The 12,311-nt window shown below is 41.8% G+C and overlaps 1 protein-coding gene across 1 annotated transcript in view; it reads right to left on the bottom strand.

Annotated features, from left to right (window-relative positions):
* Positions 1–12,311, bottom strand: part of RFX4 (regulatory factor X4) — a 91,404-nt gene that overhangs the window by 28,663 nt on the left and 50,430 nt on the right. Inside the window, exons 5-7 of the mRNA XM_056846230.1 lie at positions 6,282–6,343; positions 2,850–3,063; positions 2,220–2,297 (exon numbers count right to left, since the gene is read on the bottom strand). Coding sequence (XP_056702208.1) covers positions 2,220–2,297; positions 2,850–3,063; positions 6,282–6,343 — 354 coding nt within the window. The remainder of the gene's footprint in view (positions 1–2,219; positions 2,298–2,849; positions 3,064–6,281; positions 6,344–12,311) is intronic.

Below are 12,311 nucleotides of genomic sequence, written 5' to 3'. Positions count from 1 at the left end.
GACCTAGCAAGTAGGGCTCTGCAACCCAACTGAGGGTTACCTCCAGACTGGACCCCTAGACTAGAGACCAGCTTTGGAAATCAGGACTCAATCCCTCACCACCCAGTCACCTGGGGAAAAGTCCACAGAACTGTTCACAGTGTTCCAGAAGTATTATGTGTGGCTTCTTATTTATTGCTTAATCCATTAAAAATAGTTGCTTTGGCATATGTATGGAACAAAGGCATGATTCACACTTAACAGCAAACCTTAGTAATTAGAGGAAAGAGACTGAGGAATCCCTAGGTTTACATGCTGTCTCTGTAAATGGCTCGATAAAGAACAACTTCCACTTTTGTAGAAAACCATAGTTTGTGGTAATGTCTGAACAACAAACTACTGTTTGTGCTCATCTCTACCAGCCAGGATTAAACCATGGTTACATGCAAACAGTGCCAAAGTGTCTATACAATAAAAAAAAAGAGAGAGAGGGGAACAAAAACCTTCTGGTAATCTCTTAAAACCAGAACCCACCAGCAAAATTCTTTAAAAATTCATAGTAAAGGCCATCAAATAAAGGGGTTTTCTTCAGTGGGTAAGTAGCCCCTTTCAGCACACACTGTAATAATTTATTCACAACAGAACATACAGCAAAAAGAAATATATATCCCAATAGAACAAAAAGGTATCAACAGGTGCTACAATCTCCACAAAAATGCCACAATGGAATCTCAAATCAAGAGAATCTAAATATTGTCGAAGGCTTTCACGGTCAGAGTTCATTGGTTCTTGTAGGTTATCCGGGCTGTGTGACCATGGTCTTGGTATTTTCTTTCCTGACGTTTCGCCAGCAGCTGTGGCAGGCATCTTCAGAGGAGTAACACTGAAGGACAGTGTCTCTCAGTGTCAAGTGTGTAGGAAGAGTAATATATAGTCAGAAAGGGGGGGGGGAGTTGAGCTGAATCATTATCCTGCAAAAAGTATCAAAGGTAATGTGCTAATCATTGTCCTGTAAGTATCAAGATAATGTGCTAATGAGGGTGTGGTATGTTAATATGGAACCATTGTATCCTGAAGTGATCTGTTAATGTGTGAAATCCAAAGCTAAGCTGCATGGCTATTGTGGACTGTAGTCTTTGTTAGTCTGGTTCCAGTGAAAGATGCAATCTCATTGATTAACCAGATTTTTCCAGAAGATATAACAGCCTTATTTCACCATTGTTTGACAACAAGTTATTTCCTATGGGATAAAGAATTTTGTGAGCATGTGGGGATAGTCGTCACACCGCAACCACTAAGCAAAAGAATGCTGCAGCAGAAGTCCTATTCAAAAAGGTATGCGAGTCCAAAGTTATCATGACATACATTTTATGCTATTATTAATCAACATGTCATTTATCAATAATGTTAAGCTATATATCATCAGTTATACAAACTGGCTTTCTAATTCTGGCTTTCTGTTGATCTCCTGTTCCTAATGTTGATGTCATTTGGCTCTTTCATTAGAAAAGAGTCACCTTCTGGTCTAGAGTCGACCTGCTCTTTTGGCTTCCAGCTTGCCTATTTCTTTTATGCCAGATGGAAAAATCCCCTCTTCTTCTTTGAAGGAACAATGCACTTGTATCCTGCCTTTCTTCAGCCACAGAATTCAATGCAGTGTAGATAGGGTTCGGTTCTCAGGTGACCCATCCAAACACTGACCTGCCTCATACCTGCTACAATACTACATTCCTTTCGGCCATACCCAGGGATCTACACTGAGTTTTGTCCCTCCTGCTTTCTCCTTGGTTCCTCCTTTCTTCAACCCTATGCTTCTACCACTTGTTGCTTCCTCAGAAGCCTACTTTTCAGGCCACGGTTTCCTTTATCCCACCTTCTTTAGCCACTTTGTCTCTTGCTCAGCCTCCCTAGCTCTCCGCTCCCTCCACCCTGCATTCAGCCCTTTTCCAAAATGCTTGTTTCAGCATTTCTTTGTTCGTTTCTTGTTGCCTCAATTCCCCGCTTGCTCTCTAAGTTTCATTCTGGACCTGCTTTTACTTCAGGTTCCTCTTTTTCAGAACACTGCCTATTTGGCACCCTTCTGTCAACCTCCTTGCCTCTGGGGTCCATGTCCTGAACATTCCATGACATCATCTAGATCAGCCAATCAGTGACAGAAGCTTCAGTGCCACAATATAGATGATAACAACTGCCCATGAAAAAATGTTTGCTGTCCACTGTTCCTTGGTTTCTATACAAACCTCATCAAAGTTGGCTCTTATTACTGTGTCAAGTATCCTCTGACAGTGTGTTCTGTACATCATAATAAATGTAGAAACCTAGCAGAGAAAAAGAAGTTTTTAAATATATGTTTAAAGTAACAGCTCCTTCTGCTTTAATCTTACATCAAAAATATCTCAGTGAGGATGGGAGCGCTTTCCCTTGCTAAACACAGAAACAATAACGTGGTATCTGCTAAATGTCAACTCTGTGTTCCTGAAGACCACACATACATTAGTTTTCCAGTCATCTATGAGGAAGAAAATCTTCTCTCCAGATTAGAGAATAGATCTCTTACATTAAGAGGTATACACACACACACACACACACACACACACACACACACACTATTGGTGCTGTGCGCAATTTATACGTGCAATCCTAAGGAAATTTATTTAAAAGCGAGTCCCACTGAGCTCAATGGAACTTACTCCCTGGTAACTGTTCTTAGGATTGTAGCCTAAATCCCTCATAAGCAAAGCAAAAGCATTATCAAACTCCATCTTCTCAAGCGGTGATTTTTTTTTTTCATATGTTGGGTCAACCTTTCATTAACAAGGAAAAAAAATCAAAAAAGCAAGCAAGCCAATGAATATTTCACTGGAATTCACCTTCTCCTCTGGCAAGCTGGCTGGCAGATTTAGATCTTTGACATTTGGAAATTCTGGCAGCAACGTCCCCAGTTTGGAGCGTGGTGAATACGCTACTGTCTGTTTGGTTACTTCTTTTTTTCCCGTTTCATTGACCCAGGCCGCTCCTTTCTTAGAATACATCACGTCATAATACTGAGAGCTTTCTTTTACCGCAATGCCATAGTAATGGTACCTGAAATGTTGAAGCACACGTTTTAAAATAGAAGGCACTTATTCGCTCTCTGATATAAAAAGGGAAATTGCTAACAAAACAGACTTTGCGCTAATTTACAAGTTAATGCATGAATGCAAATTCAGCTGCAGAACATGTGTAATGTTCCAACTGCTCACAGCCCTGTCCAGCCCACAGTTTCCAAAAGGAGCAGAGTCCAATGTTTCTGTCCCTTGTCTGAAGAAATCCCTATCCAGATGTTCAATATAAGTAAAGCCGTGAACCAAGTTGTACCCGCTAGCCTTAGTAAACTTTCAGTGCAACCAGAGCTACATCCTTCTAAGCCCCCTGAAGTCAATTGGGTTAGAAAGGCGAACCTCACTATTTCTGTACTAGGGGTGATTATATATAGAAGAATCGCATTAACTAGTATCTCAGACATGCCCTGTGGCTCTATGGCATTACGTTAACAAATAGGGGCACCGCCTCCTTTACCTTCAACAACAGACTGAGGGTCTGCCTTGTAAATGTGAAGGCCTGTGTCTAAACACCCATTCCAAAGATTTAAGGGCACTTAAATTTTCTTGAAGAAGAAGAGTTGGTTTTTATATGCTGACTTTCTCTACCAGTTAAGAAAGAATCAAACCTGCTTACAATCACCTTCCCCTCCCCACAACAGACACCCTGTGAGGTAGGTGGGCTGAGTGTGACCAGCCCAAGGTCACCCAGCTGGCTTCCTGTGTAGCAGTGGGGAAACCAACCCGGTTCTCCAGATTAGCATCAGCTGCTCATGTGGAGGGGTGGGGAATCAAACCCGGTTCTCCAGATAAGAGACGACCACAGATTACAGTCCACCACTGGCTTTTCTTTATGTTCTAATGTGTGTTTTTTTAAGTCCAGTACTCATACATAAGGTTGTGCCAATTCTCACCAATTCCTCCCTCAGGACTTGGGGGAGCCCTGAAGAAGGTACCAGTACTCAGCATCAGTAAGTACTGTCATACAAAAAGCCCTGGGTACACTCATCAGGGTGCTGTGACACATGAACACATGAAGCTGCCTTATACTGAATTAGACCCTTGGTCCATCAAAGTCAGTATTGTCTACTCAGAATGGCAGCGGCTCTCCAGGGTCTCAGGCAGAGGTCTTTCACATCACCTAATTGCCTAGTTCCTTTAACTGGAAAGGCTGGGGACCAAACCTGGGACCTTCTGCATGCAAAGCAGATGCTCTACCACTGAGCCACAGCCTTTGTGTAAAATGACCCCAGTATACAAAATTTAAGCAGGTCAAGCTTTCCTGACCTCTTTTATTTATGCATGTGTTAAAGACACAGGAGCAGCTGAGAGCAGAGGTAAATTGGTATAACATCAGCTTATTTTTTAAAATTAAAGCTTTTTATTAAGCTTTCTATTTTAAAGCCTATTCTTCCTTTAAGGAGCTCAGGATGGCACACTCCCCTCCCTCATTTTATTCTCCCTGAGAGAGAGAAAGGCTGAATACAGACAGTGGCAATTCTCCAGTGTGGAGTCACTGCAACTATGAATGCAGAGGTATTCACAATGGTGTCAACATGGGGGTATGCTCTGGACTTCCCTTGGCCATTCATGTGCCTACCATCCCCCCCCCCCGTACCATTAGAAAGTTTGTTGGTGACTTCCCCCCACATTTCTCAGGCTCCACCCCCAAAATCTCCAGGTATTTCCCAACCCGGAGTGGGCAACCCTAGGGTTGCCAGGTCACTCTTCTCCACCGGCGGGAGGTTTTTGGGGTGGAGCCTGAGGAGGGCAGGGTTTGGGGAGGGGAGAGACTTCAGTGCCATGGAGTCCAATTGCTAAAGCAGCCATTTTCTCCAGGTGAACTGATCTCTTTCAGCTGGAGATCAGTTGTAATTGCAGGAGATCTGCTACCTGGAGGTTGACAGCCCTATAAGCAATGGTCAATTATTTCTTTTAAAGCCAACAAGAAGCCTTCTAGTGGCATGGAGGGTGGGATGGGAATGAGAGGATGTGGCATTAAATGGCACCAATGTGGGTTGCAGGTTTGAAAATATGCACCTTTCCATCCAGATGGTATGCAAACCCCCTTTGCTTGTAATTGTTCAGAAACAATCATAGCAAAGCAGTAAAAAGCCCAGAAATTAGACAATGAGAGGACAAAGTCATGTGGATCCCCCAAAAAACATTGGTTCAGAAGCGGAAGTGGAACAAAATAGCTGTCTGAGTGAATAGCCGAAAGTCACTCAATACATCATGACTGAGAAGGAATTTGAGCCTGAATCTCCCCAATCCTAGTCTAACTTTATAACCACTCTATTTTTAGGATGAACACCAATAGGGAAGAAGAAAAACAATGTTCTTCCGGGCAGCAAAATAAAGTTAAAGAACACAGTGCAAAGACTGGGGCAGTAAAAATCCCCTAAGTCCTACCATACTAAGGGGAAACAGAAAACAACTCATGCACATTTTGATAAATATCAACTAATGACTGAATTAACATAGTCATTTTCAGTGGTGTAAAAGTTCCAGTATTTTAAAAGCTGCCTGAAGAACGTGCATACGTGCATATAGCTTCAAATTTTCCAATGTAATAAGATAACTCCTTCCATTAGTCTCTCATTCCTGCCATGTGTTGCCTTTCCTCCACCTGCTGTTACCAGCAATGTTCCATGCATGCCATGCTGCAGGCAGGAGAGGGAGAAGACCAAGGGAGAAAGAGGTGGAAGAAGCTGCAGCTGCCTTGTTTCCTGAGGGGAACTGAAAGGCATATGCTGTCCCGGTTGGTTAATGGCAGCATGACCCTGCCACCTTGTTATGAGAACAGCTACCTCTTTCGGGAGAACTGTAAGAGAGCACTGGCATTCTTTTATCACAAATAAGAGTCCAAGATGACCCGATGCAATAGAGAGAACAGATTATGTATTTTTAATAGTGGTGAAGACGGAGGAATTTTGGTGCCTCTTTTATGAACACCCTCTTTTTTGGCAAAGTATGGGGGCACATCCTCCATTTCATCTGGCTATACTGTCATTGTTTTAGTAACCCTGTGGTCTACAGAACCAGAATCCTGGAGCAAGAAAAGTCATATCCTTTGTTGGTCTAATGTGTGTTTAAGAGTTGCTTGGGTTTTTCCTGCACACATAGGTACTCTCAAATAACTACTTTACTAAAAGTGCCCCAGAGAATATTCTATATTATACTTAGACTTTTTGTGATTATGAAACACACATTATCGCTTACTTTGACTGGCCTCTGGTTCCAAGTCGTCTTGTTGTTAACTGTGGAAATTGTTGCCTTATTATCTGAAAAATAACATTAAACATGTCACCAAGTTTTCTGCCGATAACTTATATTTAGTAATAGATTATTTGAGAAAAAGGTTGGAGAAGTATTTTCTTTAAAAAGATGGAACAGTAAAATCGCTATGTCAGGCTCTTATCCCATAATTGTATACTGAAGCACATTAAATTCCCAATTCCAGTGATAATATCCATAACTGCCTCTTGCTTCCATTGTGCTACAACGTGTGGGCACATCTACCTTAGTGCTAGGAGAGGGGTGAATGGGGAAGAAGCAATAGGGTTACTGGCGGCAATGTCCCACTCCCAGTTTTAGAACTTTAGCATCAAACCAGAAGTTCACCAGGTGTCTTCAAGAAAAGAATCACAAACACTTGAGAAGTTCACAGAGAACCACAATTCATTGTATTTGATAGTGAAAAAGAGAAATGCTCAGTGGTGAGTAGAAGATTCCTTCCATAAGCAAAGGGCCTTTGGATTTCCCACAACATTATTAGGGAAAATAAAATGGCCAATGGAAAATAAAATACCAGGTATCACAATACTGTTATAAAATTATGCAGTGCACTTATATTTTTAGAACACTGTGTACGATGCGGGGTGGCTTGCATGGTAGTTCGCTGGGACAATTTTAGCTGCTGGGACAATTTTAGCTGCTGAGTGTCACCGAGAGGGGAAGAGGATTTGGTGCCTTCACTGGAGGGCAGCAGGAGGCAGCAACAGAGTCACTAGGGTTCTCACTGCACCATGCAGGTCCACAGTTACTGACCGGATAGTAGAACCCGGTGCCAGTGAGTGGTGCCATCACCTGTACCCTTGGTGTACAGTTACCACTAGCACCATCTCAACAAGGACACAATAGAGCTGAAACCAGTACAGGGAAAGGCAATCAAGGACAAGAGGGTGGAACATCTTCCAGGCAAGGAAAGGCTAAGTTATCTGGGGATTTTTATTTTGGAAAAAAATTACTAAGAGGAGGCATGACAGGAATTTATAAAACAGTGAACAGAATGACACAAGGTAATAGTGAGTTTCTCTCTCCAACCTTACTAGAGCTCATCCAATGAAACTGACTGGCAATATATTCAAGCCAGACAAAAGGATTTAGCTCTACCACACAATGATCCATTAACTAATAGCAACTCGTGTAGGTTGGTTTAATAACATATTAGACCAACTCATGGAGGCAGGTCAATCAGTAGTTGCTTGACATGCTAACCAAATAGACCAGGGGTCTCCAACAGGTAGCTTTGTGAGCTCTTGGTAGTTCACTGGCTACTGCAGAGTAGCTCATGCATCCCCTAAAAGATCCAGGGAAATATCATGGGGGGGGGGGAAATCTACTCTAGGCTTTAAAAGCTCTTTTATTAAATAGAGGTTTTTTCTGTGCTGCCTAGGTGGTAGCTTCATCTCTAATGCTTTTCCTCTTTCACGTTATGTTTCTAGGATAGAACAAAACTTGGTAACATGCAGTGTGGGGGAGGGGAGGGGAGTAGTTTAGGATACTTTTCATTACTCAGAAGCAGCTCTGGTAACCCCTGAAATAGATCCTGTGCATTCAGAGCTGATGCCTCCAATTACTAGATGCTGGAACCACCCTACCACTATTTTGCCCTACTTGTGCACTTGCCCTCAACATGTGGTTGACCGCTGGAGACAAAACCACAGCCCAATCGGATTAACTGTTTGGTCTGCTTTAGCAAGGTGACAGTTTGTCACACATCACTCCCAATGTAGACCATGTGTGTGTGTGTGTGTTAAGTGCCGTCAAGTCGCTTCCGACTCATGGCGACCCTATGAATCATTGTCCTCCAAAATGTCCTATCTTTGACAGCCTTGCTCAGGTCTTGCAAACTGAGGGCTGTGGCTTCCTTTATTGAGTCAATCCATCTCTTATTGGGTCTTCCTCTTTTCCTGCTGCCCTCAACTTTTCCTAGAATGACTGTCTTTTCTAGTGACTCTTGCCTTCTCATAATGTGACCAAAATATGATAGCCTCAGTTTAGTCATTTTAGCTTCTAGGGTCAGTTCAGGCTTGATTTGAGCTAGAACCCACTGATTTGCTTTTTTGGCAGTCCATGGTATCCGTAACACTCTCCTCCAACACCACATTTCAAAGGAGTCTACTTTCTTCCTGTCAGCTTTCTTCATTGTCCAGCTTTCACACCCATACATAATAATAGGGAATATGATGGCATGAATTAACCTAATCTTGGTGGCCAGTGACACATCCTTACACTTCAGAATCTTTTCTAGCTCCTTCATGGCTGCCCTTCCCAGTCTCAATCTCCTTCTGATTTCTTGGCTGCAGTCTCCCTTTTGGTTGATGATGGAGCCAAGGAATACAAAGTCTTCAACAATTTCAGTTTCCTCACTGTCAACCTTAAAGTTGTGTAATTCTCCTGTAGTCATTACTTTTGTCTTCTTGATGTTCAGCTGTAGTCCCGCTTTGGCACTTTCTCTTTTAACTTTCAGCAGTAGACGTTTCAAATCTTCGCTATTTTCTGCCATTAATGTAGTATCATCGGCATATCTCAAATTGTTAATGTTCCTCCCTCCAATTTTCACTCCACCTTCATCTAAATCTAATCCAGCTTTCCTAATTATATGTTCTGCATATAGATTGAAGAGATAGTGAGATAAAATACATCCTTGTCTAACACCTTTGCCAATTGGAAACCATTGTTTCTCCATATTCTGTTCTGTGGCCTCTTGTCCAGAGTACAGGTTGCGTGTCAAAACAATCAGATGTAGTGGCACACCCATTTCCTTTAAAACCAAATATAGACCATACACGTGCATTATATACCTTCTGATTACATGAAATGTGAACCATCCCGTACAGAAAGCCAATAATGTCAGTCCCCTCACACTGTCCTTAGACCAATCTCAAAGGTAAAGTAAATATAAAAATGTGTTTGGTAGGCCGCATATACATGCAGCACCCTCTCTAGCTACTGAGGTGCCAACACAGGAAACTGAAAGGGAAGCACTTAAAAGAGATGGAATCTTTCTATCGCAGATATACTCCCAGGTGCAGGCAACAGGGCTCCCACGGGAGGGTTAGAATAATTCACCCGTTGGGAGGATGCCCATCACCTACCAGCGACATGGAATTTGCCATTTACTATCAGAGAACCACCAAGAGGAGCTACAAGTAACATCTGTTGTACAGCCTAAAGACAAATGGGCCCTTTTCCAACTTTACAAAGGCAACCAAGGAGTTCATGAACACTTCTGAGAATGGGCACCTCCCACCAAAGAAATGATATACCCAATCCTGCCTCTGGGAGACTTGTTGTGGCATTATCAGTATACTAGGACTGGCTACTACCCAGATTTTTTTATACTTGCAGCAATGCTGAATGTAATATTACTTTTGTATTTTTTATTTTTTTAATGATTTTTTTTTAAAAAGAGATGCTCCCCAAGCATAGTCATATGGTAGCTGGCTTAGCACCCAGTATGCAGCTATTGCATCACCTGTCCTGCTAGCCACTATAGCACCTAACAAGCAGAGAGGAGCATAGGGTAGGGTTGCCAGCTCCGGGTAGGAAAATACCTGGAGATTTTGGGGATGGAGCCTGAAGAGGGCAAGGTTTGGAGAAGGGAGGGACTTCAATAGGGTATAATGCCATAGACTCCTCCTTCCAAAGCGGCCATTATCTCCAGGTGAACTGATCTCTGTCACCTGGAGATCAGTTATAATAGTAGAAGATCTCCAGCCACTCCTGGAGGTTGGCAACCCTAGCATAGGGACTGGTATACTGCTTCTGGAGCTTGTGGGAGTCAGGTATGCTGATTCAGTGATTTCAACATTAGGAAACCATCCCTAGCTGAAAAGAATCCTCAGAATCTTGATAATTAAAGATTCATGATCTTGATAATTCAAGATTCTATATTTTAAAAATTAAATTCAGTGTCAAATAGAAAAAAGGCTGAAAGTGTGATAAATTGCTAAGTAAAAAAGCAGAAATTAATTGTTTCAGACTTGCATTATTATAGAGTAAGATGCTTCAGAAGATAGCATAAATATTTTACATTTTTCCAAAATAATGCAAGGATAAAACATCCACCAGCTGCCCTCAATTTAATTCTCATGAGGTGCAGATCATGTAGATGATATGCAATTACTATTCAAATTAGCTGGATTGCACAAACTCCTTAAAAAGGAAGTGCCTGATTTTTAAATTTGTTTGCCACTACGGTACTCCGTTTCCCACCTTTGAAAATTTCCCATGCCTGGATAAAAGTCTTCAGATAAAGGAGGAGGAGAACATATGTTTAAAGAAACCACACAGACAATTTAATTTTAAAAAAATTAACTTTCAGGAATATCTTCCCATTTAAATTCTATCATAGATGACAAGATTACAGATGAAAAGAGGGCCACACAACCTGCACTGGGGGAAAATGCAATAGAATATTTATATAAAATGTGCCAAGCTAAATTATTTACCATATTTCAAACAGAACAATTCTTTCTCAGAAAAACACTAAAATTCATATGCAAGTACACATATTTAAGTCTTTGGTGCATTTCCCCTGGAAGAATTGCCACTGCAGTTCAATGTGTACAGCTTATTAAAAACATGTTTTGCATCTACTGCTTGTTTCCAAACTTTCTATCACAAATGGCACCAATCCCAAGCACTGTATTTGGATCAGAGCTGCCGGGCAAAAATGAATATATTACACAATACAATTCCCACTATGTTGCTACTTTGGCGGGGGGCTACTGTAGACCAACTTTACTTTGGCTCACAAGGCTTATCCAAAACAGCCACTGTAGAAAATAAATGCCACATAAGTTTGGATTTCGCTATCCATTTTGCTTTAACTTCTGGAGCAATGAAAAATCAGCAAACAGACAAACACTTTTGTGGAACTGTGAAAGTTCAGCCAAGGTATTTGACAAATGAGCAGACAGGCAAGCAGTTCCTCTTTCTCATCGTTTTTTGGGTTTTTTTTGTACTGACTCAATGAAGCCTACCTAAAGAACGCCACATGCTGTTCCAGCTACTGATCTAACATTCCGCAACATCTCAGTCTTCCAAATTCTTTTTAATTACACATTAATCCCACCCCTCTCTTTTAGTTTGCGCAGACAGGGAGGAGGGCTCCTAGGGGCTGTGGGGAAAAAGGCATTTTCTGGTCTTCTTTTTTTTAGTGGCTCTTGTCATTCACTTCTGGGGTTGGATAGTACCAAAACAGTCCTTAACACAAAATAAAACATCCCGGTTGACTCTGACTTGCTTCCATAACAATGAGAAAAGAGAATGATTTATTTTAAGAATTCAGTCCAGCCTACAGTTCAAGATGTGTAGACTTTATCAAAATAATGGAGTGAGTCAAATCTATCTGTGCCCTGGACTGGACTATTAGGGCATTTCCAGATGATGAAAAAGCCCAAGTCCCTTTTAACTTGCCACACCACTGCTATTCAAAACCCTGTACCAGTAACAGCAGCCTGTTCACACGTTATAGGAAAATAGCCTGTTGCAGTAGAAAATAGCCATACTGTGTTTGTATATGAGAAGGCATAACAGCATTAAAAAGAACTCAACACCATTTAAAAAAGAAAGTGGTAGAAAGTTCACACAATGGCAGGGCATTGTTTTGAAGTCTTAATTATAATACTGTATAAAACCCTTGCTGGATCAGATGTACATCAAGTCCAGCATATTTTTGCCCAAGAGAAACCAGCCAGATCCCTCTAAGGAGCTCACAAACAGGGCGTGAAGGCAGTAGCCCTTAACGGTCATCTGTCCCCAGCAACTGAACCTGGAGGTTCTAATTTAGCTAATAGTCTTTGATAGGCCTTTCCTCTGTTAATTTGTCAAATCCCCTTTAACAGGGTTGCCAACCTCCAGGTAGTAGCTGGAGATCTTCAGCTGTTACAACTGATCTTCTTCACCTGGAAAAAATGGCCGCTTTGGCAATTGGTCTCTAGGGCATTGAAGACCCTCAGC

The sequence above is a fragment of the Euleptes europaea genome, chromosome 3 (assembly GCF_029931775.1).
Source record: "Euleptes europaea isolate rEulEur1 chromosome 3, rEulEur1.hap1, whole genome shotgun sequence".
NCBI lineage: Eukaryota > Metazoa > Chordata > Lepidosauria > Squamata > Sphaerodactylidae > Euleptes > Euleptes europaea.
This window is presented reverse-complemented; position numbering and strand designations above follow the sequence as displayed.